We start from the raw sequence: 27,482 nt of genomic DNA, 5'->3' as shown, positions 1-27,482 counted from the left end.
TGGATCTCTGAATTCGAGGCCAGCCTTGTCTACAGAGAGAGTTCCAGTACAGCCGGGGCTACACAGAGAAGCCCTGTCTTGAAAAAACAACACCAAAGAAAAAGCTTGTCCATACAGATGCTCACACGAGTAGGACTTCAAGTAATTCTAGCTTGCCAAAGTGGCAAATGGCCCTAGAATATTAGCCTTTAAAGAGTTTTAAATACAGCTGTTAGATCACCGTACCCTGTAACTTTAACTTTATTATTATTTCCTGTTTTCATAGTGCTAGGTATGGAATATATAGGTACAGAATCAGGACCTCACTGCTAGACAGGCACTCTATCCCTGAGTAACACCCTACCCCAAGTGTTATTTAAAACAGAATGAAAAATGTTTAGGCTATGGGTTTAATGTTTACTTTAGACTTGTGGTATAAATTATTCTTGTTCTTAAATGTTATTTTGGTTTCCTTTCTATGGTAATTTATGTAGAGAAGATTGAATTAACTGTTGGAGACACATAAGACCTTCACGTGTTTTTCTCTCTCAGGAGAATGAAGCTGTTTTTCTGTTGGATGAGAAATTCATAAATGAGATTAATTTGCTGTCAGGAAGAACAAAGAAGAAGATTCCGAGTCTGCAGCCTTTGTTAAAGGATGTTTTTTTTCTGGCAACATCCAGGAATGGTTAAGTATTGCTGATATGTTAAAAGGCTAGCTTACTACAATTTTTCAAGAAAAAAAAGTCAGCGATAGTGTGTTAAAAGTTGCATTTTGCTTTTGAACAGATATGTGGCTGTCAGGGGTCCTCACTACAGGAGAGCTTTTCCTGTGGAACAAAGATCAAGATTGTTTGAAAATGATACAGGTGACGGAAAAGCCTAAAGAAGTTATTAAAGCTACAGTAGGTAGGCACTTTTTAAATTTTCTTTGAGACAAGACTGAAGTTTTTTTCATATTACTATTTGATAATGTATCTCTTTGTGTGCATATACATATTGTTTCTGTCTGTATAATATTTATTCTGAAATTTGATTGGTACTTTTTTGCACCTTATTTAACTTGAAGAAGCAAACCTGGCCTGCATGTCATTGCTCTGATGACAGGTTTCTAGTGTTACATAGCAGTGCAGGTTTTGTGGTGCACGTCTGTAATCCAAACAGTTCGGGAGACCGGGGCAGAAGGACCAGAAGCCTGAGTGTTGCTTGGACTGCAGATTGAGCTGAAGGTCGGCTTGAGTGGCCCAGTGTAACCCTGTCTCAAAATAAAAAGTAAAAAGGATGCTAGGAGTGGGTCTCAGTGTTAGAGCCCTTGCCTAGGCTGCACAATGCCGTCAGTTCAATCCCTCCTACATTATTAGTGCTGGGCTGTGAGTTAGAGGCCAAGAGTGGTTCCAGGACAAGCAGAGCTGCTGAGAAATTCCTCAAAAAACAAACAAGCAAAGTAGTAAATGTTATTGTTGTTTGTACTTTCATTATTAATGCTTTAGTTTTAGCATTCTAAGTGATAACACAGCTTGAGTTTCTTACTGCAAGGGTAGTTAACTTGCCTGGCAAGCATTTGGATGCTGAGGTAGGAGGATCACAGAGAGACCTTATTTTATACAAGCCAAAAAGGAAAAGAAAATTATGTACTTTCATGAAAAATTCAGATTTTGAAAGTTTAACTTTTCTGTTTTTTTTTCTTTCTGTTAATTAGAAAGCTCTTCAAGACTATACTTATATGTAGCTGAAAATGGGAAAAAAGTTCTGCTTATTACATCTTCTGGCTGCATACTTCTGTGGGAATATTTGGAATTGAAGAATATTTTATCTTCTAAAAGCCTCCCATTGGTCGGTCAGTGGTCCCAAATCATACCCGAAGAGGCAGTTTTATTGCCTTCCACTCAAGATAAAGAAGCTGTAGTGGACGCTGTTTTTGTCAGAAATGAGGTAAAATCCACACGAGAAACTATGAAGTAGATAGAGTTCTTAGGCTTTAAGAACGGCCCGATCTGAGAAACGTTAGTCAGGGGAATAGCACACCTGTTTGTCACTAGTCAGAGCAGGTGTAAAACTGCTGTTTGGAAGAGGTGATTTTAAGAATAGTTTCAAATTAAAACTTTTTTCCCTTAGTATAATATGACTCGTAGTGAGCCTGGTAGTGAGTTTGATGGTTCATACCTGCAACCCAAGTGAGGCAGATGAGCAAAAGCTAACCAAAGTTCAAGACCAGCCTGGTTACATATTGAGCTCCAGGCTGTCTTGGCTATATAGCAAGGCTTTGTCTTGAACAACCAAGTTAAAATCAAATGTTCTATAAGTTAATAAACTAGAACTGGTGGTGTTCCATAAGTTATTAAATTCTCAGGATATAATAGATGCATTGTTTAAAATTTTTAAATAACTTTATGTAGTCTCTATGTATGAACTTTCATCTGTTACATAGTCCACTTTTCTTAGAAATTGTATTTTGAAGTTAGGCTTGGTGGTACATACCAATCTCAGCACTATGGAAATAGAGGCAAGATGGTCAGTTCAGACCAGCCTGGCTGCTCTTTTAAAAAGAAAAATCACCTGGCCCTTAGTTTCAGCATTGGGGAGGCAGAGTCAGATCTCTGTGAGTTCGAGGCCAGACTAGTCTACAGAGAGAGTTCCAGAACAGCTAGGACTGTTACACAGAGAAATCCTGTCTTGAGCCCCACTCCCCCCCCCACAAAAAAAAATTGCATTTTGAAATTTTATTGATTCTTCCCAGTATGGTGATATTCTAATATAGATAATATAAAACTATAAAAGAAGAGAATTTTATAGGAAGTTTCCCAGCAACAATAAATAGTATATTTTTATACTAATATTTGAACATATTAATGAAGTGGCATATAGTAGTTTTATACATTTGTATATTATAGTCAAGTCAGGGTAACAAGCATTTTCATGTCCTCAGGCATTAGATACATGTTGGGAATTTTATTCTCTTTGAGTTATTTTGATAATATTTTTGTTACCTTATTTTTTTTTCAAAGATCTTTTTATTTTATGTCTGCATGTATGACTTTTAGCCAGAAGAGGGCGTAAGATCCAAGTATAGAGAGTGTGAGCCACCATGTGAGTGGTGGGAATTGACTAAGGGCCTCTGGAGGAGCAGCCAGTGCTTTTAACTGCTGGGGCATCTCTCTAGCCCCTTTTATCTTATATTTTATATCATCAATTGTAATATAACATGGTCTGCAGTTACCCTGTGGTGCTATAGGAATACCAATACGTGTCCCTTGTTCAACTTGAGTGTAAAGAGGATGCCGAAGGTCCCAAAAGAACTCCTCTGTGTCCTTAGGCTGATTTTCCATTTGGACCTTGTATCTGGCAAATAAAAAATTACATAGCCTTTAGCTTACTATGAAGAATGAAAATAGAAGCAGGGTCCCAATATATTGTATTTATATGAGACATATCAGTTTATTTTCAGATTAATTGTATACTAAACTATTAAATTTATCTGCAGTTACTTGGCGACTGCTGCCTGTGTTCTTTTACTTTCTATTCTGGAGAATGCTTGAAGTTAGCATTTCTGGTCATTCAGTGGTCTGAGAATGTATTGACGTCTGTAAGGTGAGGTAAATATTTTCCTTTCTCTTCTTTCCCACTTTTAAACAAGCATTGTCATTTGTCGTTGACAGTTTGTATTTAAGATTTTCAGGTCTTAATTTCAGTTTTTAAAACTTTGTAGACCTTCCCTTCCACCTTTCACTTTTAAACATTAAATCTAGAAAGGTTCTCTTGTTTTTATTTTCCTAGAAGGGAAAACATGTATGAGATAGCATAGCTCGTGGAGTATTTTTCTTGTTACCTTGGTCCTGCCTCAGGTGATGTGACGGACTTTGTTGACTGTCATGGGAGGCCTCACCCTCTCTGAGTAGTGGATGGGGAGTGGGGTGGGAGGAAAGTAGGGGGAGGCGGGAGGACGGGAGGGAAAGGGAAATGAGATTGGTATGTAAAATAAAGAAAATTAAAAAAATAAAAATAATAATAAAAATTACTTTGAGATGAATTGAACTTTAAAGAGGGCAAGAATATTTGGATTTACTACTGTTGTGCCTTCAAATGCTCAACTGTTTTGTTTTGTGTATTTGGACAAGGTCTCACTATGTAGCCCTGACTATCCTAGAACTCTGTGTGATCTTGCTGGTCTTGTACCCAAGAGATATTCTTGTCTCTCTATCCCAAATGCTGGAGCCACCAGAACTATCCTCAAGTAGTTTTTGTTTGTCCATTTGTTTTTTAATAGTAAAATAGTTTGCAATCTAAGCCTCATAAAATAGAGCAAAATATATTAAAAGCTTATAAAACTTAAGTATAGTTTAGAAAAATAATGTGTTGTGAATAATCCTCTTGTACACTGTAGAGATTTGTCTCTTGAATTGGTTTAATAAAGTGTTGATTGTCCAGTAACCAGGCAGGAAGTATAGGTGGAGCGACCAAACTAAGGATGATGGGAAGGAGAAGGGCAGAGAGAATAGACCCAGTCAGCTGCTAAGCAAGTAGGACATGTGTAAAATGAGGTAACAAGCCTTGAACCACGTGTCAAAGCATAAATAGAAATATGGGTTAGTTTAAATGTAAGAGTTAGCTAGAAACAAGCCTGAGCTATCGTCCAAGCATTTACAATTAGTATAAGCCTCCAAGTGTTTATTTGGGACTAGGTGGTCAGGACAAAAGCCTCCATTTACATATGGTGCCCAGCATGGGTACCAGTAAAGAGGGGTTCAAGTCAGGTTTGTTTGTTTATATTTTATGTGGTACATTGGCGTTTTGTCTGTATATGTGAGGATGCGATCCCCTGGAACTAGAATTACAGGCAGTTGTGAGCTGCCATGTGGATGTTGGGGATTGAACCTAGGTCCTCTGGAAGAGCAGCTGGTGCTCTTAACTGTTGAGCTGGCTCTCCAGCCCCCTCAAGTCAGGTTTATTAACAGGTGCAAACAATACAGTGCACTCATGATACGTCACTGCTAATTCCGCTGCTGCTCCTCTCATTCCAAGGATGGGCCATGTGAAAAGTTCGAGGAAGGTCACCAAGCTGTGGCTTCAGCAAGCCCTGCACAGTCCAAGAGAGTGTGCTAAGGACGAGGCTCACTTGAGTTCAGGAGTTCAAGGCCAGTGTGAGTCATATATTGAGACCTCATCTAAAAAAACATATACATACATCAAAAATAAGTAAATAAAATCATTAAACCTTGCTGGGCATTTGTGATATATTCCATTGATTCCAGCACTTGGGAGGCAGAGGCAGGTGGATCTCTGAGTTTGAGGCCAGCCTGGTCTACAGAGCTAGTTCCAGGACAGCCAGGTCTGATACACAGAAGAACCCTGTTGAATCTTCCTTTCATAATTCCATGACTTTCTTAGGTCATTGCCTTTCCGTGTTCACTGGGCACAGCAGGAATGTGTCCTGTGCAGTCTGACTCCCAAGTGTGAGGCAGTGAAGTCAAGAGGAGCTCTGATCTCGGCCTTCTCAAGAGATGGTCTTGCCTTGGCAGTGACTCTTAATCAGAAAGACCCAAAGGTCAGTAACAAGCGCCTGTCCTTACTACTACTGTATGTTCCTTAAAGTGACCTTTTTAGCCCATCGTGGTTTGGTAAAGTTATAAAAATCAACTGTCATGGTTTTCAAAAGCTGTTCTGAAGAGCTGTAAAATTAAAAAGCTTATCTTGGTGGCAAATGCCTGTAATCCCAGCACTCTGCACACTGGAGCAGGAGGATTTGAGGTCAAGGCCAGCCTGGGCTACATAGGAAAACCCTGTCTCAAACACAATAAAACAAAGTAACAAGTGAAAGGGTGAAGGAGAAGGAGGCATGTGTTCTAACCCAGCTGTTGGCAGGGCTGGGGCCGGAGGATTTCAAGTGTAAGGCTACTCTGAACAATTTTAGAGTCAAGAACTGTCAGTACTTCCTGGCTAAGACTACTACTTACTTGGTATAATAACAGCTCTCTCAGCCTCCAGTAAGTAATACACACAGAAGATACCGTCATTGCTTATGTCATGTTTTCCCCCTTCTAGGCAACTCGGGTATTGTTTATAAACACACTGAATTTTGTTACTCTCTGTGGTGACCTTAAAGGATGCAGTAATAAGAATCCTGTGGTCCCTGCTGCACTTATCAGGTAAGAATACATATGCTTATTTCTAAGGAGGGCTTTTGAAGTTTGAAGCTCTAGTAAGTCCACAAATAACATTTAGATTAAAGAATGTGACTTACCTTTATACTTGGGTAATTCTAAAAGTTGCTTTATATAAAGAAAATCTCAGATACTTTTAAAGAAAGGGTAGTGTAGAAAATACAAGTCTTTTTCATTGTTTTTCCCATCTTCTCAGGAATGGGGCTGTGAGTAGGTCGAGCAATCTGAGACTTTGTTAGGGAGGGTAAGATAAAATTTCAAGAGCGGAGACCACCATTCATTCAGGTAGGCTAGAGTGTTCATAGATTTTTAAACGCTTACATTCATTCATGGTGATTTTGGGATAACACATGAGCTATAAGGCATATACAAATTAGGTGTGCTGACATACACCTTTAATTCCAGCACTCCAGAAACAGAGGCAGGGGAATCTCTGAGACTTTGAGGCCAACCTGTGTACATAGCAAGTTCCAGAACAGCCAAGAGAGATCCTGTCTTCAAAAAATAAAAGGAAAAGACCTGTACAAGATTGGAGTACAAAGATTTCTTTCTTGAGCACCTAGCCTCTTGTTTCTGAACACTTTCTGTGCCTTTCTCTGAATTTCCAGAGAGGTCAGGTCATCATCTAGCTGCTTCCCCCCCCCACCCCCCCCACCCCCCCCACCCCCCACCCCCCCCACCCATTCCTTTCCAAGAGCAGCGTTGTTCTCAGCTCAGTGGTCCCTTTGACTATCTATGGTCTTGTCAGATGGGAGGGGAGCTGCTCCTTGTTCTGGTGTTACATTGATGCTGCCAAGGAGTAGTAGTAGTAAGGAGTAAGGAACAGCTTTGGGAAGAGGAGGTGTGCTGTGTGGGGACAGAATCTATCATAGTTGTGGTTATAGAGATTACGGTTCATTCGATTAAAAGACAACGAAGCCAGGTGTGGTGGCGCACACTTTTAATCCCAACACTCAGAAGGCAGAGTCAGGCAGATCTCTGAGTTTGAGACCAGCCTGGATAGCAAGTTCCAGGACAACCAAGGCTTTTATACAGAGAAACCCTGTCTCAGACCCCTCCCTGCCAAAAATGACTTGACTAATTGGCTCAACTTGGGTAATATTTTTATTTCTGAATTACTTATGATTTGTAATGGAATATTGTTGGAGTCGATATATGTAAGCCTTTTTTCCCTACAAAGTAAAATTAACAAAATTTATGTGACAGTAGCCTACTATCCAGTCCTTTCTAAATCTGTTATTTGTCTTTCTAGGTCATACTGGGTAGGTGACATCAGCTGGACACATGACAGTCTTTTTTTGGCTTGTGTGTTAAAACGTGGATCCCTGATTTTATTGACCTGCCTAGGTGAATTGCTAACATTAGTTACACTTGGTTGCTCTATAGAATTTGGGCCAGCTGAATTTATTCCTCTTCATCCACTAATAACATATAGGTGAGACATTTGAATTGGTTTGTTTTTCAGAACTTATTTTCTTTGGTAGTTAATTTTATTATGTATTTTTACAAAAACAATTTCATCCCCAAATTTGTGTTTTTCTTCTGTGAGTCTATCATGTCAATATCTGTTTCTTATCTGTTCCTAATTATTTATAGTTTTCTTCCTATTTCTTTTTGTGGCTTAATCCTGGTGAAAATTTGCCATTGTGACTATGTAAGTATAAAGTTATTTAAATATTTAATAGTACTGAGAGCATATCTTTACTATAAAAGATAATAAAACATGATACTATTTTAAAAGTGGAGCACTGAAATAATTTAAGTAGCTCACAATTAACATATTAAAGGGCAGAAACAGTAATAGACTGCAGGGTTTGGCCATGTTTGGATTTTAGTTGTGAAAGAAGGTAGCAGTTTGACTCTGTAGTCAGATAAATCAAGTTCCAATTCTTAGTTTTTTTCTATTTCCCGGTTGTGTATGAGAATAAATTGTTCTTTAAGCCTCAATTTCTTTTCTTGTGAAACGAGTGACAGTGATTGTCTTACAGTGTTGAGGGAATGAAATGAGAGTCTGCGTTATTATATGTGGTTCTCATGTCAGATAAGTGCTGGGTAACGGTTTGCTGTGCATAGCTAGATGTGTATAGAGAGCGATTTTAAAAGTTAATTTGTCTTAAAAAAAATTGTGTAGAGGTCGCTGCAATGTCAGTGGCGACCTCAGATGCCCCGGGAGCTGGAGGTTGTGACTGACCTGGTTGCTGGGAATAAGACCCCCAATCTTCTCACAGAGCAGAAAAGTTCTTATCTGCTGAGTCATCTCTACAGCACTAAGAGCTATTTTTCCTTTTTTTTTTGGTTTTTCGAGACAGGGTTTCTCTGTGGCTTTGGAGCCTGTCCTGGAACTAGCTCTGTAGACCAGGCTGGTCTCGAACTCACAGAGATTCGCCTGCCTCTGCCTCCCGAGTGCTGGGATTAAAGGCGTGAGCCACCATCGCCCGGCCTATTTTTTCATAGAAAAATTGGAAATGGCTTTTGAAATTTTGTAGGAAGGAAACTGACATGGGCACATCCTTGATTATGTTTAGCAAAAAAAAAAAAAAAAGCTTAATTTTTAGTGACAGATTAGTGCTAAGAGAAAACTGTCAATTCTTGCAGAGAAGGTGTGAGTCTTTTGTTTTTTTAACCTTAATTTTTTATTTTACTTTATTTTTTATGTTTATGGGTTTTTTGCCTGCATGTTGTCTGAACTCTATGTTTTCAGTGCCCAGGAGGCCAGATGAGGGTTAGATCACTCTGGGACTGGAGTTACACACAGAGAGTCGTGAACCTCCATGTGGGTGCTGAGGCTAGAACTTGGGCTCTTAATTTGTATTTACTGGAATTTCCTCACAATCTCCTTTAAAGTTACTTTTTTAAGGCTTTTCAAATTGATGGCTTTTTTTCTAATAGATATTCATTATTTGAAAAAATAAAATTTGAAAATCACAACACATTATTAAATAGTAAAAATTGGTTCTTACAATGCTAGTCCTCAGAGCTAACAATTAGGGTATCATCTTCTACACATTAAAGGTACTCATATTGCATTTATAATAATAGAAATATGTTAGTTTCAACATATGATAAATTACATAAAATGTATTGTTTGTTTTTTAACTATTTTTTAATTTTAATTTAATTTTATGTTTATTTTTTGGCTTTTTGAGTTTTCAAGACATGGTTTCTCTATGTAACAGCCCTAACTGTCCTGGAATTCGTTCTGTAGACCAGGCTTGCCTCTGATTCACGGATGCTGGGATTAAAGGCGCCACCACCACCCCACCCAGCATCCTCACTTGTTTGTGCAGTGCTAGAGATCAGACTCAGCTGTGCACACAGTAGGCAACTGCTGTATCAGCAGGCCTCCCGATTTGTGTTAACAGTTCTCTAGTCTGAAAAGTTACCATATATTAGTAAGTCTCCTTTTATATTTATAAAACATTAAATGTAATAAGCAGCTGTATTGTGTAATCAGGGTCGATATCTCATACACACACACACAAACATACGACTCATTTAATTTTAAACTCATAGAATGTTACTCACCAGTATATTCTCCAAATGTCCTATTTCTTTCCTTTTTTGTTCTTAATAACTATTGTACTAATTATCATTCTTATAATTCTGTTCTTTACATATTTTAGAAGGAAAACCAGCCACTTAACTCTTTAATAATAAAAGTAAGATGTCATGATTCTTAAACAAGTTGAATACAGTTTAAAAAAACCAAAGCATAATAAATGCCACAAATTTCTGAAAAAAACTGGAAACATATAAAGACATATATTTGGTCACTGTTATTTTTCCTGGAAGACAATTATACAGTTTTAATATTTCTGTGTCTGTTCATCTGCTTGCATTCTCATCATTCTATGATGTTTATTTGCCATTTTTGAATAATATGATTACTTTCTTTAAGATCCTTCTCTTGCTGATTCTTGACTTTTCATATGTGTTTGCTAGACCACAACAGTTTACATTTCAAGATTCAAATAATCCTGTAGACTCATCAGCTTCTGACAGTGACCCCCTGAGACAGAGGTTTTCTGTAAAAGCACATTCACGACTACCCTACCTTATTATTTCTGATGGATACATGGTCACGACCCTTCGGTTTCTTGATAACCAGTCTCCAACAGCGCTCATGAGGTCGTTGCTAATTGATTCCACCCAGAGGCTTGAGAAAGCATCCCAAAGTATGATGCTATCTAAGGTACAGTGCCTTCTGGTATCTGTGGTAAAAGTGCCTTCTTGTTTCTTTCAAAGTTAAAGCACTAGAAGTTTAAATTGCTTTAGAATTACAGATAAAGTTTTGCGTTTAGAAATCATTTGTCTTTTTTTCCATAGCCAAAGGACAAAGGGCTGAACTTGCGATCACTGGATTCCTTAAGGTCTAGCCTGTTGAAGCATCAAGGAAAGGAGGGCTTAGTTCATGGCACCGTCCCTAGGTTTCTGCAAGCAGAAGAAACAATGAAGTTAAGTGAAACTACTGATGTTCAGGTACCTATTAGTATCTACTGACTTTATTCTGAGAAACTTACTGGTTTTGTTGTTGTTGTTGTTAAAGGATATAGAAACTTGAGAACAACACAGTGATCCTATGCATAAGGCTTGAATGGTATTTAATATAATTTTCCCCTTGTGTTTAGGATTCTGAAGGAGAAGAAGCTAGTGAAGTTGAACAATTTCCAAACAACTCATTTCCTTTTTGTAACCAAAGAAAAGATCTACGGTTTAGCATTATCAAGGAAGGAAGATTGGAATTTGCATCTATGTTTGATACAGTTCATGCAAAGGATGATTCCAAGGAGACAGACAGAGCCATCGCAGAACTGCATTGTATACAGAAAAAACTACTTGCAGCGTGGACTATAGGCATTTCAAAAAATGTAGCAGAGAAAAACTTAATGTTAAATTACACAGTACTTTGCCTCACTCATTTCTTCTATATTCTCCAGTTTATAAAATGCCCTTTGCCTAAGTTTGACCTGTTTGTAAATAAGAGTGTGAAGCATAATGCATGGGTACTTTGTATCTTTCAACTTTTCCATCAGTGTTTATCAGTCCACTATTGGGATATGAGATACAGACAAGATATTGGCCATTTGATAAAGCTGACCTCAAATACTGTAAAGCTTTTACTGACTCATCAACAAAAAAACGGGCTCTTCTCAGAGAAGCTTTTAGCCTGCCTTTCTTTACTCCGAATGGTAGCTGACCATGTAAATGGCGTCTGTAGTCTTCAGCCTGAGGCCCTTTCAGCATCAGCTGGTGAAAGAACAGCTGCGCTGGACTCATTAATAGTCCCTATTTGTCAAGCTTCTAAGGAAAGTTGGTCCTGGAACTCATCTTTAAATATTTATCCTCAGGTCACAAATCTTGCTCAAAAGCCAGGTCACAGGTATGAATACTAATTTTATTACTGAAACACTATGGATTTCTTATGATGTAGTAAGAAGTGTGTAATTGGTAGTTTTTAGTATGTTTATAAGGTTTTAAACTGTTAGTACTAATCCCAGAGTAGTTTTTCACTCCAGAAGTTACAGGCAGAGCTGCCCAGTGTGGGTACTAAGATGTAAACTCAAGTTTTCTGGAAGAGCTGCAGATCCTCTTAATCCCTGTGGTGTCTTTCCAGTCTCTCTATATAAATTTTGTCAGCCAAAGATTGTTTCAATTTTTTTTAATGAACATTAAGGACATTTATTTTTAAATCTTGGGCAGCCATAATGATCTTGAAAATATAAAATAAAAGTTAAGTATATAATGGAAAATGTATATAGGTGCGTAAAACGTTTGTGAAAATCTTGTGGTCCTTATGTGCATTGGCCCCTGGACCATGATCATTAGCTTGGTCAGTCTGTTCTGTCGCATTTGTGAAGAAATCAAGCAAGACACTGCCTGCGAAGGGAGCTAAACTTGTTTTCATTACTCTTGAAATTTGGTTTTGACAGTTATCTTATTTCCTGTACAGATTGGTTGCTCTTTGGAGGCTATTGTACAAAAAAACTTTATGGTATCAAGCACAATTAAGCCAAAGAATTCCTGAAGGTGACAGACAGTTACCTGAAAATGTAACACATGAAGTATCTTTTGTCAAGACTCTGTTATGTCATCTCCAAACTAACCTGCAGATGGCTGGGGATAGCTTGCCTCAAGCCTTGGAACTTACACCTATCAATGGTCAGTATCTTATAAACAGTTTCTAGCTCCTTGGATATGTGAAGTGACTAAGTAGGTTTTTGTTTTCAAAATGATTTTTAGAATAATTTCAGGCTGGATATGTAGCTACTGAATTTTAAAGCAAAGTAAACATTTAAAAGTTATGTAATCAACTGTAACTAACTGTTTGGTAAAATCATTCTTAGGTGAAGAGTGCTTTCTGTTAGGATCCTATGAAAGATCAGTTCATCTGTGGAAGAAGGCTCTACAAGAAACACAAGAGAAAGGTAAGGGACATTTTTTTTTAAAAGGTAGCACTGTATTGGTGAGAATATAGCTTAATTTTCTGCAGAATTTAAAAATATTAAGGCTCAGAGTGTTCACACCTTGTTACTGTTCAAGTAAGATGCAGATTGGAGGGAACTTGAATATCAGAAGTACTGTACTGTATTTTAAATTATTTTTAAAATCTTTTTTTTTTAAATATTTATTTTATTTATTTATTATGTATACAATATTCTGTCTTTGTGTATGCCTGCAGGCCGGAAGTGGGCACCAGACCTCTTTACAGATGGTTGTGAGCCACCATGTGGTTGCCGGGAATTGAACTCAGGACCTTTGGAAGAGCAGGCAATGCTCTTAACCACTGAGCCATCTCTCCAGCCCTATTTTTAAAATCTTTTCAATGCTCTCTAGTTGTTTCCTGCCCACTCCACCCCCACCTTATTTAATGATAAAACCTGCAGTTGAATGTTAATGGAAAATAAATGAGATTTATATCCTAAACCTGTTCTTCCTTTTAGAGACTCCCTAAATGGGAAATTATCCATCAGGTACTCTGCCACACTCCTACAGACATTGAGAGAACCATGGAGCTAAGCCTTCTGGCCTTTAAGAGATTAGAGAGTTTCAGGTTGAACAAAGAGTTGGAGTTACGTATGATTTGTACGGGGCTTTTGTAATAACATAGGATTCTACATTCCAGAAACTGATGGCGTCTTTGAAGGTGTGACAGAGTTGATAAAAGTTCCGAAGTGGCTTCTCTGTACCTGGCCTGAGTGTAGCTGCTGCCTGGGCACAGCGCCATGCTTTACATTATTTCCTGACAGCGTTAGCTTCACACACTTCCCTTTTACATCTGTGTAGTGTTCTCAGTGCTTGCTGTAGCCCAGCTCTGCACAAGGCAGTAGAGATACCAGAAACTTACCTTTGTTACTGTCACTCGTGTGGGCTGGGAGCACAAGAAGAGCACCCCACAGTCTGAAGGTATGGTCAGCTCCAGGGAACCGTGGAGGGGCTGATGTTTAAAGCTGAGTTGAAATTGGACAGTGAAAATGGTAGGATCGAGCTGAATGGTGGTGGCGCACGCCTTTAATCTCAGTACTTGAGAGCAGAGGCAGGTGGATCTTTGTGAGTTCGAGGACAGCCAGGGCTACACAGAGAAATATATCTTGAAAAACAAACAAACAAACAAAGCTGGTAGGATGGTTTAACAGAGGAGGTACATTTGCCATGAATTTAGGTCAACTGAGTCACATCTTTATCCCTGCATCATAAAAAGGTGTCACAAGTTTCTGGGATCTAGAGAAACCAAAAGCCTGAGAAAGTATAAGAATTTGGCAAAGTGCAAGTGTGATTTATGCATGCAATATTAGTGGCAGGTCAGTAGTGAGTCAGGGAAGAGTAGTGAAGGAAGGTCTTATGTGGAGTGCTAAGAACAGACAGTGGGATCAGATAAGATTTACACAAACAAAAAACAAAAGCAACAACAGCAAAAACCCATGGTCTCATTTTGCAGCTCTGACTGGTCTGGTACTTACTATGAAGACCAGGCTGCCCTTGAACTCAGTGATCTGCCTACCTCTGCCTCCTGAGTCCTGGGATTTTAGGCCAATGTTTTAAATTACATTTATTTATTTGTGTGGAGGGATACGCATTTGCTTCAGCAATACAAGAGAATGACTTGTAGGAGTTGGTTCTCGCCCTCCACCACGTGGAGACTGGGGCTCAAATTCAGGTTATCAGGCTTCTTTGCCCATAGAGCTACCTAACTGACCAAGACACATTTTGTAAGGAAAAGACTGTTCAGATAAATACACAAGGTCCCTGATTTACGATAGCTTAACTTAAACTTTTAAACTTTGCGATGGCATGAAAGCCATGTGTATTCGTGTTTTGCTGAGCCAGAAGTAATGCTGTGTGAGGTATGTGGCTTCTATTGCTGTGAAGAGACACCATGACCACGGCAACTCTTAGAAAGGAAAACATTTAACTGGGGCTGGATTACAGTTCAGAGGTTCAGTCCATGCTCATCATGGTGGCACATGGTAGTATACAGGCAGACATGGTGCTGGAGAAGGAGCTTTGAGTTCTACATCTTGATCCACAGGCAGCAAAAGGAGACTGTGTACCACACTTGGCATAGCCTGAGCGTATCAGACCTCCAAGCCTGCCCCCACAGTGACAAACTTCCTCCAACAAGGCCATATCTCTTAATAGCACCTCTCCCTCTGGGCCAAACATTCAAATACATGAGTCTGTGGGGGCCATTCCTACTCCCACCCCCACAGTATACAATGCTGAAGAACAGCAGTGAATCTCCGCTTCAGTCAGCTGCATGACCACAAGGGTAGCAGCGGATACTCCGTGGTGTACTGTGTTGTACGTAGATCAAGTATATAATTGCATTTTTAAATGATTTATTTATTTTTGTTTAATGTATATGAGTGTTTTGCATGTATGTTTGTGCACTATCTATGTGTCTGATACCTTTAGTGGTCAGATGGTGTTAGATCCCCTGGAACTAGAGCTACAGAGGGTTCTGAGGTTCCATGCGGGTGATAGGAACCCATCCAATGGCTCTTTGCAAGAGCAGAAAGTGCTTCTTAATACTGATCTATCTTGCCGGGCGGTGGTGGCGCACGCCTTTAATCCCAGCACTCGGGAGGCAGAGGCAGGCGGATCTCTGTGAGTTCGAGACCAGCCTGGTCTACAGAGCTAGTTCCAGGACAGGCTCCAAAGCCACAGAGAAACCCCGTCTCGAAAAACAAAAAAAAAAAAAATATTGATCTATCTTTCCAGTTCACATACATCCTTTGATTTATGATCTCTTCTGTTTATGATGGGTTTGTTGGGAAATAGCCCTGTTATACATCAGGGTTCTTTTATAGTTCATTTAGGAAGGTCACTTTGATGCATTTGTGGATGGAAGAGTGAGTTGCACATAGAAGCAAGCTTATTATTCAGCTGGGAAGACTGAACCAAAGCCACATCAGTGTTAATGGAATGTAGTTCTTATTTAACAGGTACATAGCAAGTTTGATCAATGGAAATTGTGATCGAGTGGATTCTCATTTTTGAGAACTGGTTAACCGGATAAAGGAGAGGAAGTCAGTAAATTAGGAAGTTTTAGATGAAAACAGCTTCCTTAATGAGTCCACTATGAGCATTTTGTTTACAACTATACCCATGGGTGTGGTTTCTAAGAGTGGGTGCTCACATGAGCAGTAGCCTCAAAGAGAGTGCCTTAGGACGGACTGGAGGCGGGCAGACTCAGCTGATGTGGTGTTTGACTGGGCTCCTTTAGCGTCTCTGCTCTATTAGTAGAAAGGCTGTTTTGTGGGCCTGTGTTCCAGCCATCACATCCATGCGACTGGCCGCTGGTGGGAGAAAGGTGCACCGCCTGACTGAGTTAACTCCTGTAGGGGAGTCTGTAATATGTGCTCAGTATTATGTCCTGGATCACATGAGTGTTTGTAGTAATCCCAAACAAGATTGAGATTCTTTCACTGAGAACTTGAGATAGCAATCAGCAGACCTTCATGCTCTGATGGTGACAATTTGCGTCTCTTCAGGTAAGAGGGCCTCTCATCTGAGGGCCCACTGAAAGAACTTCAAATGAAAAGATCAGGGTATTATTGACTTGTTTTTATTTATTATTATTATTTATTTATTTGAGGTCAGATCTCACTTTGTAGCCCTGTCTAGCCTAGAACTCTGTGTAGACAAGGTTGGACTCAACTTGAGAAATCTTGAATCTTCCTCTGGGTACTGGGATTCAAGACTGCACAGCCATGTTCATGCTGCCCTGATTTTTAGATAAGTTCTTTATTGAAGTATAAAACAGATGCAGAAAACATCCATGTCGTGATTGTGTAATGATGCATTTTCACAATTACCACATTTCTGTCTACATGGCACTAGCCGGAGAGCACTCACCTGGTACCACACTGTCAGTGAATTCTGTTCTGTTTTAGGAGGAAGAAGAACGAGCTTTCTTCAGTCACGGTACTATCTCTCTCTCCTGTACTGCCACCTCTACTGCTATAATTTGAATGATGCTCAAGGATTATGTGATCACCTAGTAAGAGACATACTCAGCTGGTCCCAGTTACCTGTAAAAGAAAGTAAAGATTGCTCAGGTATACTTTTTAAAATTCAGTATATTCTCTCTTTCTCTCATTATTTACTTATCTGTCTATCTACCTATTTATTTATTGTGGCTCTCTGAGACAGGGTTTCTTTGTGTAACAGCCCTAGCTATCCTGGAATTCACTTTGTAGACCAGACTGACTTTGAACTCAACAGAGATCCGCTTGCCTCTGGCTCCCAGGTGCCAGGATTAAAGATGTGTGCTACCACCACCCGCCTTCTTTTTCTACTTTGAAACAGGGTCTTGCTGTGTTTCTCTCTGACTTTCTTGGTACTCATGTAACCAGCCCCATGCTGGTCTGAGCATCATGAGTGCTGGGATTATAGGCATGTCCCATCCCATTAGTTTAATAGTTTAATAGCGTTAATTTTTATTTATGGGTTTAGAGAAAAATAGTTTATACACAAAAATTGTCCTGCCTTTACAGTGACTGTTATTGACTGTTATTCTGTGTGGATTTTGGAACGTCAGCTTCTCAGTGGAGTATAGCACAGCTGTTCTTTGGATTTATTGAAGAACTCATTAAAGTTGCTTCTCTCGAGGAGTCACGATATGTTCACTTGCTCCTGAATTCCTTGCAAAGGTTATCCGTCTCCCACTTTGTGGGCTTCTTCCTCACTCACTTGATTGTTTCATTTGCTGTGTAGAGGCTTTTCAGTTTCTGAAATTTCAATTACCAATTATTAACTTTAATTCCTGAGAAAATGAAATTGTATTCAGAGAGTTCTTCCCTGCACCCGTGTCCTGTAGGCACTGCCGAGTTTCCTTCCCTGTCTTCCCTGCACCCGTGTCCTGTAGGCACTGCCGAGTTTCCTTCCCTGACCAAAAATCCCAGCTTTCTGGAGGCAGAAGTTCAAAGCCATCCTGGCCCACACAGTGAGTTCCAGGAGCCAAGAAACCCTGTCTCTAACCAATTAAAAAGTAACCCCACCAAACACACCAATCCCCACAACACAGACCAAAAGAAACTTGTGTTTATTGTGAAGGGAAACCGGGGCAGGAACTAAAGGCGGCGACTGAAGCAGAGGCCCTGGAGGGCCTTCTTACTGCCTTGCTCAGCATACTTTCTTTTGTATGACTTCTGTCCCAAGGTGGCTCTGTCCACAGTTGACCTGCGTCCTCCTCCATCAGTCTTTAGCCAAGAAAAGGTCCCCACAGACATGCCCATAGGCAATCTGATGGATGCATTTTTCTTTCTTTTTTTTTTTTTTGCTAAATATTTATTTATTATGTATACAATATTCTGTCTGTGTGTATGACCGCAGGCCAGAAGAGGGCACCAGACCCCATTACAGATGGTTGTGAGCCACCATGTGGTTGCTGGGAATTGAACTCAGGACCTTTGGAAGAGCAGGCAATGCTCTTAACCTCTGAGCCATCTCTCCAGCCCCCGGATGCATTTTTCTTAATTGAGATTTCTTTTCCTAGATAACTCTAACTTGTATTAAATCGACAACAATAACAACAAAAAACTAATTAGGATACAGCATTTACTGAAGGTGATGTCTTTCTCAAGTTGTATTTTTGCCATCTCTGTTAAATATTGGTTGGTTGTAATGTTGTACTTAGGTTTGGCCTGTCCTGTTTTGTTGTTCTATTTGTCTTCTTTGTATTGTTTTTATTACTATAACTGTAATACAGCTTGAAGTTTGATATGGTAATCCTTCCAACATTGTTTTTGCTCACGATTTCTATTTCTATCTGAGGTCTTATTATTGTGTCTATATGAATTTTAGTGCTTTTTTCCTTCTCTATTTTTGTAAAGAACATTATGACTATTTTTTTAAAATATTTATTTATTTATTATGTATACAACATTCTGCCTTGATGTATGCCCGCACGCCAGAGCAGGGCGCCAGATCTCAGTACAGATGGTTGTGAGCCACCATGTGGTTGCTGGGAATTGAACTCAGGACCTCTGGAAGAGCAGCCAGTACTCTTAACCTCTGAGCCATCTCTCCAGCCCCCCATTATGACTATTTTGATTGAGATTGTGTTAAATCTATAAATTGATTTTGTCAGGATTGTCGTTTTTACAATATTTTACCAATACCATGAATGTGGGAGATCTTTCTATCTTTTTTTTTTTTAAATATTTATTTATACAATGTTCTGTCTGTGTGCCTGCATGCCTGAAGAGGGCGCCAGACCTCATTACAGATGGTTGTGAGCCACCATGTGGTTGCCGGGAATTGAACTCAGGACCTTTGGAAGAGCAGGCAATGCTCTTAATCACTGAGCCATCTCTCCAGCCCCCCATTATGACTATTTTGATTGAGATTGTGTTAAATCTATAAATTGATTTTGTCAGGATTGTCGTTTTTACAATATTTTACCAATACCATGAACGTGGGAGATCTTTCTATCTTCTAATATCCCTTTCCGTTTCTTTACCTTCTTGGTTAGGTTTGTTCCATATATATATATTTTGAGGTTATTGTGAATGTATGACTGCTGTATTGTAATCAATGTATAAAAAGGCTACTTTTTTTTAAAGGGGAAAATGAGAATTTAATTTCTGAAATAACAGCAATTTATCCATTGTACCTATTACTGTATTATGCAAATCAACCTTTTGGAAAATTTAGACAAGAAGGGAACTGTCTAGTTCAGTTTTCCCTCTGGAGAGATCAAAAGCTTTTGGCTCTTAAGTCTTTGATAAAAGGCATACACAATTCTTGTGTCTACTGTATAGACTACTGCTGCTAGCTGGGCTTCCAAATTTGAGTCTCTGACGCTCTTGTAATCCAGACAGGGTTCAATCCTCCACCTTGCACGCCTGTGTTAGAGGATTTAAACACACAATCCAGGAATTCCTTACACTAATTTATACATTTTAATTGGTTGCATATATTAACATGTACTATAAATTCTTTTCTAAGAAGCATTACATAGTAAATGGATACTGTAAAAAGATCTGATTAGTTAAAAGTAACAAGTATTAACAGATACATACAAAACAGCCTGTTCAGAATGGAACATGGGCACCAGCCTTCCCACAGGACCTTCAAGGAGGGGTGGGGGTAAAGACCACAAGACCGTTAAAAAAAAAATCAGATAATTAGACACAGACGAAATGTGAACAGTTTTCTCACTCTCCAGTGGACAAAAGGAGTAAGCTTTCCATACCCACTGCACGCCAGAGCACCCGGGGCTCCGCCTTATGCCTGCCATACACAGGCTCATGGTGGACAACTGCCCCAAGAGCCCTTCAGGCACAGGCTAGAGTTTGCTGTGTGTGTGTGTGTGTGTGTGTGGTGGCGGCTGACTGTTTGGTGGAGTTTTATTTTGGCTGCTGGATGTGAGAGATGACGTTCTGTTCTGTTTAGAGGAGGAGGGGCGCATATTGAAGACCTATGCTATGTGTGTTCTTGGTCTGTGAAGGACTCTGTGCTCTGTGCTCACTGCCCCTTCAACAGCTGCAGCTTTCTGCAGAAGCCTTGGCCCGTCATTCTTGTCCAGCTTGATGGGTTCAGGGAATTCATTGTATAACTCCACTTCTGTTTCCTGTTTAAGGGCATTCCGAGCGATTGTCTGGAAGGCCTGCTCCACACTGATGGCCTCCTTGGCACTGGTCTCGAAGTAGGGAATATTGTTTTTGCTGTGACACCAAGCCTGTGCCCTCTTTGTGGCCACTTGTCTGTTTTCAAGGTCAATCTTGTTTCCCAGCACAACTAAAGGGAAGTTCTCAGGATCCCGGGGGCTGGCCTGGATAAGAAACTCTCCAGCTGTCAAGGGTTTTGAATGTATTGGGGACAGTCACATCAAACATCAGAATACTGCATTCTGCACCTCTGTAGAAGGCCACACCACGAGACTGGAACCGTTCTTGACCAGCTGTGTCCCAGATCTGCATGGTGACAAGTCTGTCAACCACCATCACCTCCTTGGTCAGAAAGTCTGCTCCTATTGTGGCTTTGTACTGGTCACTGAACTTCTTATTCACATACTGGTTCATGAGCACTATCTTTCCAACACCAGAATCTCCCAGGATGATGACCTTCAGCAACACTTTCTTCCTAGAGGTCATCCTTTAAGCCCGGAATCCGCCAAGGAAGAGACACAAAGCAGGCTGCTGCGACCAGAGTCTGACTCCAGCTCTAGCAGGCTCCTCGGAGCTGCCCAGCCCCAAACACCCAAGGCTACTTTTTTTATAAGTTGATTTTGTGTGTGTGTTTTCTCCCACTTTTCTAAACATATTGTTTCCAGAAGTTTTCTGGTAAAATTTTTGGTATTTTTATATATACATATATAATATTATATATTGCACATTATATATACATTACATATTATATGTAATAAATATAACGTATTACATACTATATAAAAATATTATTATATTATCTTCTACAAATAGGGATAATTTGGCTTCTGTTCGTATTAGTGTCCCTTTAATTCCCTCCTCTTGTGTTAATGCTTGCTCTATGTTTTCAAGCACTGCGTTGAAAGGCGGCTGTGCTCACCACTGAACCACCAGTATATCACCAGCACTGTTGAAAAGGAGTGGGACAGTGCACAGCAGCTCCAGCTGGGCCTGGGCCAGGGCGCTGAGGCCCCCCACCCAGCTGGAATGCGCTAGGGTGTGATTCTGGATGGGCCTGAGAATGGGGGTTGTCTCAAATAATTTTTTATGGTTTGCTCTGTTCCTTAGATTCTGAGAAGTCTCCTTGTGAGTTTGGAGTGACCAGGAATGTACATCCGGAGGCCGCAGTCAGAGTTGTCCAGTGCATGGCCCGTTTCATGGCTGCGTATTTCACCAATGAACCACTCTGCATCCTGCCGCCTCACAGCGTGAATGTTCTTCCTCCACTTCATGTTAAAACAGGTAATATGTAAACAAATGCTCTCCTGCCTTGGATTTTACACATGGTATCTAAAATCAGTATCCTATGGAGATTGCACTGTTTTTAGTTGTTACTCAAGCTTGCCTCTGTTCTTGAACCCACCGTTACTTGTCTTAACCTCCCGACTAGCTGAGATTGTAGGTGTGAGCTGCTACTCAGAGCTCGCGTTAACTTACCTTCCTTTCATCTTCATTCCTTGTTTACTTCATTCACTCTGACAGTAGGTTTTGAAGCCTCATGTGTGCCTGGCAAGTGCTTGTCCACCTCTTTTCTGTTGTTGCTGTTGAAATACACCAAATAGAGTGGATTGGTGGCCCCACAACTCAGCACACGTATCTATGCTGCCTCAGTTCAGAGATTACAAGCACACACAAGCATGCCTGCCTTTTTTTTTTTTAATGTGGGTTCTGGAACTCAAACTTAGGTCTCCATCATTTATAGGGTAAACACTTTTTTGACTAAACACTCTCCCCAGATCCCATCCTTTTTTTAAATGAAAACTTCTCTATTAAGCATTTTATACGTTTTAAATATTTTTTTGAAACTTAAAAAAAAAAAAAACAAAGCAACTTTTTTGGCTCTTTGGATAATGTAAAATGAGATAAATCTGTTGTCCAGATTGTATAATCTGCTATGAAAGTCAGAACATATTTTTGAATAGTTCTGAATAAGTTTTTTAAATGTATTTTATGTTTAGTTGTATATATGTGTATATTTGCGTGGTATGTGCATGTGAGCACAGTACCCAAGGAGGCCAGAAGAGGGCGTTAGGTCCCTTGGAACTAGAGTTACAGATGATTGTGAGCTGCTGGTCATGGGTGCTGGCAGCTGAACCCTGCTCTGATAGAATAGTCTGTGCTCTTAACCACACAGTCTGAGCCCTCTCTGTAGCCCCTGATCTGGGTCACATGTATGTACATTTTATCGAACTCACAGAACTCAGCTTTATTCTGTGTAAGGCACTCGTTCTATTTCTGCTGTGTTTCTTTTTTAAAGAATGTTTGTATTTTATGCATAGCCCATTTAAGGAAGCACATATTTCAATCTTAACAAAACTGTTCTAGAGGGCATTATTTTATTTCATTCTTTGTGTCTCTTTATTGTCATGTTGGAAAATATTAACTAAAGAGACTTGATTATGTGAGGAGGCCTGAGCTGGAGTACACGTATGCAGCTGTGATATCGTTTTCTCTGATTCACTCACAGAGCACTCCCTACGACTTATTCCTCTACAACACTCGAAGGTGGCCAGTTTTGTTAGAGATCAGAATCTCTCAAATGTGTGGACAGTTGAATATGCCCTTGAATTATTATTTATTGGTGGCCTGATTCCAGAGGCTGTGTGGTTGGCACATAAACTTGGAGACTGGAAGACATCTGTATCCATTGGTGTGGCCTTCCAAGTTTTCTGTAAACATGGTCGCAATTTTGTGAGGTATGAATTCTTAAAGTTTACTTATTTATTCTGTGTGTGTTTGGGTGCACACATATCATGATGCCTATGTGGAGTTGGGAGGACGAGTTGTGGGAGTCACTTCTCTCCTTCTACCACATGTTTCAGGGATTAAAGTCAGGTCGTCAGGCTTGGCAGCAGGTGCTTTGACCTGCTAAGCTATCTCACCAGCCCAAGGTATGGATTTCTGGATAAGCTTCAGGTACTGCATAAGAATGTCATCTTAAGCAAATCTCATTTTTCTTCTTGTTGATATGTGGAATATGTGGAAACCTTCTTTCTGCATTGTCATATAGAAACTCTTCCTAATATTTTTGTCTTTGCTGCATAGTATGGGAGTGCCTAACTATATACTTTTGAAACGTGGCTAGTCGCTGGGTGATGGTGGCTCTGTAATCCCAGCACTCAGGAGGCAGAGGCAAGCGAATCTCTGTGAGTTCAAGGCCAGCCTGGTCTATAGAGTGAGTTCCAGGATAGCCAAAATTGCACAGGGAAACTCTCAAAAATAAACAAATAAACAAAAAACAAGAAAAGAAAACTGACTAGTGACACCAAGGAGTTGAATTTTCAGTTTCTAGTTGAAGAGGTGCTGCAGTGATTACTGTGTTAATAGTGGCTCCATGGCTTACTTATTTTGCTGAAGCATTCACTTAGCATATTTATGTTAGAAATATCCTAAAAGGGCAATTAGGTAGTTGAGGAGTTTATCCCAAATAGAATTTGGAGGTTGCCTTTTCTTTCCCCTTCCTGCCCTTTCTTTTACTTTTTTCTCCTTCTGCCTTCCCTCTGTCTCTCCATCCCTGTGTTGCGATTTCCCATTCTCTTCTTTCTGGATAGGATCGTGCTGCGTAGTCAAGGCTGGTCTCAAACTCACTTCAGCCTCTTGAATGCTGGACTTTAGGCATGCAGTACCACAGTGGGTGGGGATTTGAATTTAGGCTAAGTAAACTAATCTCTGATTTTATTTGTTTGGTTTTTGTTGTTGTTTTTCAAGCCGGGTTCTTTTGTTCTGTCAGTGCGGACAGTCTTTGTGTAGTTTAGCCAATGATCCAGCATGTGTTTGTTAAGTAACTGATCAGCACAAAGCTTTGTGTCAGGTATTTTTAACAGATTGAAACTTTCTAAGGTGTTAGACTCTATCATAAATAGGACAAAACATAAAATCTGCATAGTGTGTGAGACAGTTCCAGTGCATGGTGGGGAGAATGGAAATGCAGATGAGGGAAGGCAGAAACGTTCCGTGCAGGAGGTGCCCTGTCAGGTGCACACTGAAGGGTGGGTAGCGCTCGGTGAGCTGAGTATCTAAGGAGGGAGAGCATCTGAAGTGTGAGCAAAGGCATATTGCAAATAGTTGTGGGTTATTTGGGGCAGAGTACTTATGAGGGTGGCAGTGAGAATGGAGAAATACCATCTCCTCTGAGAGCCTTTAAAGTAGTGTTTCCTTTCTGTGAGTAGGGTGTACAAAGCAAGTGACTTCATATTTTCTTAAATACATTTACCTCTTGATATAAAGTCTTTTCTTTTCCCCAAAATTTTATTTCTCTTAATTTGATATCTTTCCAGGTCCAAGGAAAAGGGTATGGACCTACCATTAAATATGATACCAGCACAGATTTTCCAGGAAAAACTGCAGTGTTTTTTAGGTCAGCCAATCTCTCTGGAAGCAAAAAATGAAAAGGGCTCAAAATATAAGCAATTTACAGGTGTGTTACCTACATATGTTCTAAGTGTATCAGGTTAATATAAACCTGTACTATTACAAAACCTTACGAATATTTAGAAATATGAACACTGTGACAATTTTATCAGAAATTTGAGAATATTTATACTTAGTCATGGGAACATCCAAAACTGATGCCAGAGGAGCTGGAGTGGTGCTCAGTGGTACCTGCCTAGTCTGTGCTTTGCTCAGGTCTGATCCTGAGCTCTGCAAGGAGGGAGAAAACTGATGTCAGGTGAAAATGTATTGTGGGCCGGGGATACAACTCAGTGTGGAACACTTTATTGACATGTAAGAGGCCCTAGGTTTGATCTTCAGCATTGCCAAAAACAAAACAACCACACTCGAATTATATTGTTTGTTTCGTACATACATTTATGCTTACTTTTATCTTGGAGATGGGGTCTTGTTCTGTATCCCAGTGTGACCTCCTTCCTCCTGCCTTGGGCTCCGGAGTGCTAGGACTGCAGTCACAGGCTACCATACCTGGCTAATGTTACCTTGTTTCATGTTTGGTAGATCCCATTGAAGAAGAAGATGCTAATCTGCTGTTTGGGTCTGTGCAAGAAGTACTGAAAGCGTCAGTCATGGCTGATGCAGACATTGTTTCAGGGACTCTGCAGCTATTGATGGACTCTGCAAAGGACTTCAGTAAGAAGCTGTGGGGCCTAGTGCCCGTGGACTTGTATCTCCCAGCACCTCCTTTGTATTGCCCCCAGCCAGCTGTTCTCAGTGAAGTAAGCTCAGTGCAGTCTTCTAGTTGGTTTGTCTACTTTTGTTTGTTTGTTTGTTTGGTTTTGGTCTTTCAAGATAGGGTTTCTCTGTAGCTTTGGAGCCTCTCCTGAAACTAGCTCTTGTAGACCAGGCTTGCTTCGAACTCACAGAGATCCACCCGCCTCTGCCTCCCAAGTGCTGGGATTAAAGGCGTGCGCCACCACTGCCTGGCTGGTTTTGTCTACTTTTAAAACTAACCTGACAATAGTGATCTTGTAACAAATGCAAGACCTGAAGATAAACTTCTGGTTCCCAGCATAGTATGTACTTAGGTAGCATACCAAGCAGCTGCTTAAGTAATAGATATCTGTTCTGTTGTCCTCAGGAACACGGTGACAATCTTCTTTTAAAAGCTGAAAAAGATAATCGCCAAAAGCTGTCTGGAATCCTGCAACGAGTTCTCTTGCTTTTCCGGGCGGCTCGATGCTCTTTTTCTGTAGCACAGTGGTACATCTTGCAGCTGAGGTGGGCAAGAAAAGTCATGCAGAAGGTATGAACTGTCTTAATCATTCAGGTGCTGTGTCAGGCCTCCGAGATGTGTTCATGTCCACTCCAGGTGCTTTCCTAAGGATTCCTGGCCTTTCAGTCTACAAATCTTGGGTTTATTTGCATAAGCAACTCAGGCAAGATTTTTTCTGGCTGAGAGATGACACTGTGCAGTGAGTCTCTGGGTTAGCTCGCCCTGCAGCAATAGAAAGTGTCTCCATACAGCAGGTTCTTCCAGACTGTACCTGCTCTTTCTACCCTAAATCATGGGAGGTTTCTTCTCGTTAGGACTCCTCCTCCCCCACTCGCTCCGGAGGTTAAGATCAGTGTTTTGTGGCAACCTCAGTGGTTCCAAGTGTTGATAATTAGGAGGGAATTCTTGGCTGTTTATTATCAGGAGTCTTTTTCACTGGCTAGAACTTCTTTGCTGTTTTCTGAGATATGCAGTTCGATTCTGGGCCTTCCAGGCCCTTCCATCCTCTCTTCTACAGACTCGCCTGTCCTCAAGCTGAGTAGGTATTGGGCATGCTTCAGTATCCAGGTACAAATTCTTGTTTTTTTTGTTTTTTTTTTGGTTTTTCGAGACAGGGTTTCTCTGTGGCTTTGGAGCCTGTCCTGGAACTAGTTCTGTAGACCAGGCTGGTCTCGAACTCACAGAGATCCTCCTGCCTCTGCCTCCCGAGTGCTGGGATTAAAGGCGTGCGCCACCATCGCCCGGCTCAAATTCTTGTTTTTGAAAAAAAAAAAGTAGGCTTTTTTAAATTTCATTTTATTGATATTTATTGAGCTCTACATTTTTCTCTGCTCCCCTCTCTGCCTCTTCCCTCTCCCCTTCAATCCTCCCCCAAGGTCCCATGCTTCCAATTTACTCAGGAGATCTTGTCTTATTCTACTTTGTACTTCCCATGTAGATTATATCTATGTAAATCTCTCTTAGTGTCCGCACTGTTGTCTGAGTTCTCTGGGATTGTGGTTTGTAGGCTGGTTTTCTTTGCTTTATGTCTAAAAACCACTGATGAGTGAGCACACGTGAGCAGATGGGTGGTGGAGGTGAGGGTAATGTGGGGGTAATGGGAGGAGAGGAGGGGGGAACTGCTATTGGTATGGTAACAAAAAAAAGGCATGCACCACCACTGCCTTTTTTTTAAGATAGGACAAAAATTATTGTATAGCCCAGGCTAGCCTTTAGCTCAGGCTTCAGAGTGTGCTAGTACTCACTGAAGCAGTCATGCACCACCATGCTTGACCAAAATTAGCTTTAAAAAAGCTTTATGTATGACATATATGTCTGCATATGGTTTGTGTATGTGAAAAAGCTGGTGTGTGCATGCCACAGTGTGTGTGGGAGGGTCCAAGGACACCTCAGGTATCGGTCCTCATTTTCCTGCTGATTTATGACAATTTGCACTGCATAGCTAGGCTAGCTGGCCCTCAGGCTCCCAGCACTTCTCCTGTCCCCGCTGTCATCTTGCCCAGGAGCATTGGGGTTACAAGGTCA

General features: G+C 40.5%; 1 protein-coding gene and 1 pseudogene across 1 annotated transcript in view; one reads left to right on the top strand and one right to left on the bottom strand.

Annotated features, from left to right (window-relative positions):
- Positions 1 to 27,482, top strand: part of Cplane1 (ciliogenesis and planar polarity effector 1) — a 94,529-nt gene that overhangs the window by 7,109 nt on the left and 59,938 nt on the right. The window contains exons 3-20 of the mRNA XM_041631271.1: positions 532 to 667; positions 769 to 888; positions 1,679 to 1,911; positions 3,461 to 3,567; positions 5,365 to 5,521; positions 6,019 to 6,122; positions 7,390 to 7,572; positions 10,080 to 10,329; positions 10,464 to 10,616; positions 10,766 to 11,517; positions 12,088 to 12,296; positions 12,482 to 12,562; positions 16,532 to 16,696; positions 21,359 to 21,532; positions 22,758 to 22,986; positions 24,568 to 24,707; positions 25,244 to 25,461; positions 25,824 to 25,988. Of these exons, the coding sequence (XP_041487205.1) occupies positions 532 to 667; positions 769 to 888; positions 1,679 to 1,911; positions 3,461 to 3,567; positions 5,365 to 5,521; positions 6,019 to 6,122; positions 7,390 to 7,572; positions 10,080 to 10,329; positions 10,464 to 10,616; positions 10,766 to 11,517; positions 12,088 to 12,296; positions 12,482 to 12,562; positions 16,532 to 16,696; positions 21,359 to 21,532; positions 22,758 to 22,986; positions 24,568 to 24,707; positions 25,244 to 25,461; positions 25,824 to 25,988 (3,576 nt within the window). The remainder of the gene's footprint in view (positions 1 to 531; positions 668 to 768; positions 889 to 1,678; positions 1,912 to 3,460; positions 3,568 to 5,364; positions 5,522 to 6,018; positions 6,123 to 7,389; positions 7,573 to 10,079; positions 10,330 to 10,463; positions 10,617 to 10,765; positions 11,518 to 12,087; positions 12,297 to 12,481; positions 12,563 to 16,531; positions 16,697 to 21,358; positions 21,533 to 22,757; positions 22,987 to 24,567; positions 24,708 to 25,243; positions 25,462 to 25,823; positions 25,989 to 27,482) is intronic.
- LOC121433039 lies at positions 20,120 to 20,737 on the bottom strand (annotated as a pseudogene).

Source organism: Microtus oregoni, unplaced genomic scaffold (genome assembly GCF_018167655.1).
Source record: "Microtus oregoni isolate MIOR12 unplaced genomic scaffold, Mior012 000036F_ref0000092, whole genome shotgun sequence".
NCBI lineage: Eukaryota > Metazoa > Chordata > Mammalia > Rodentia > Cricetidae > Microtus > Microtus oregoni.
The sequence above is the reverse complement of the archived record's forward strand: the minus strand, read 5'-3'. Positions and strand labels throughout refer to the sequence as shown.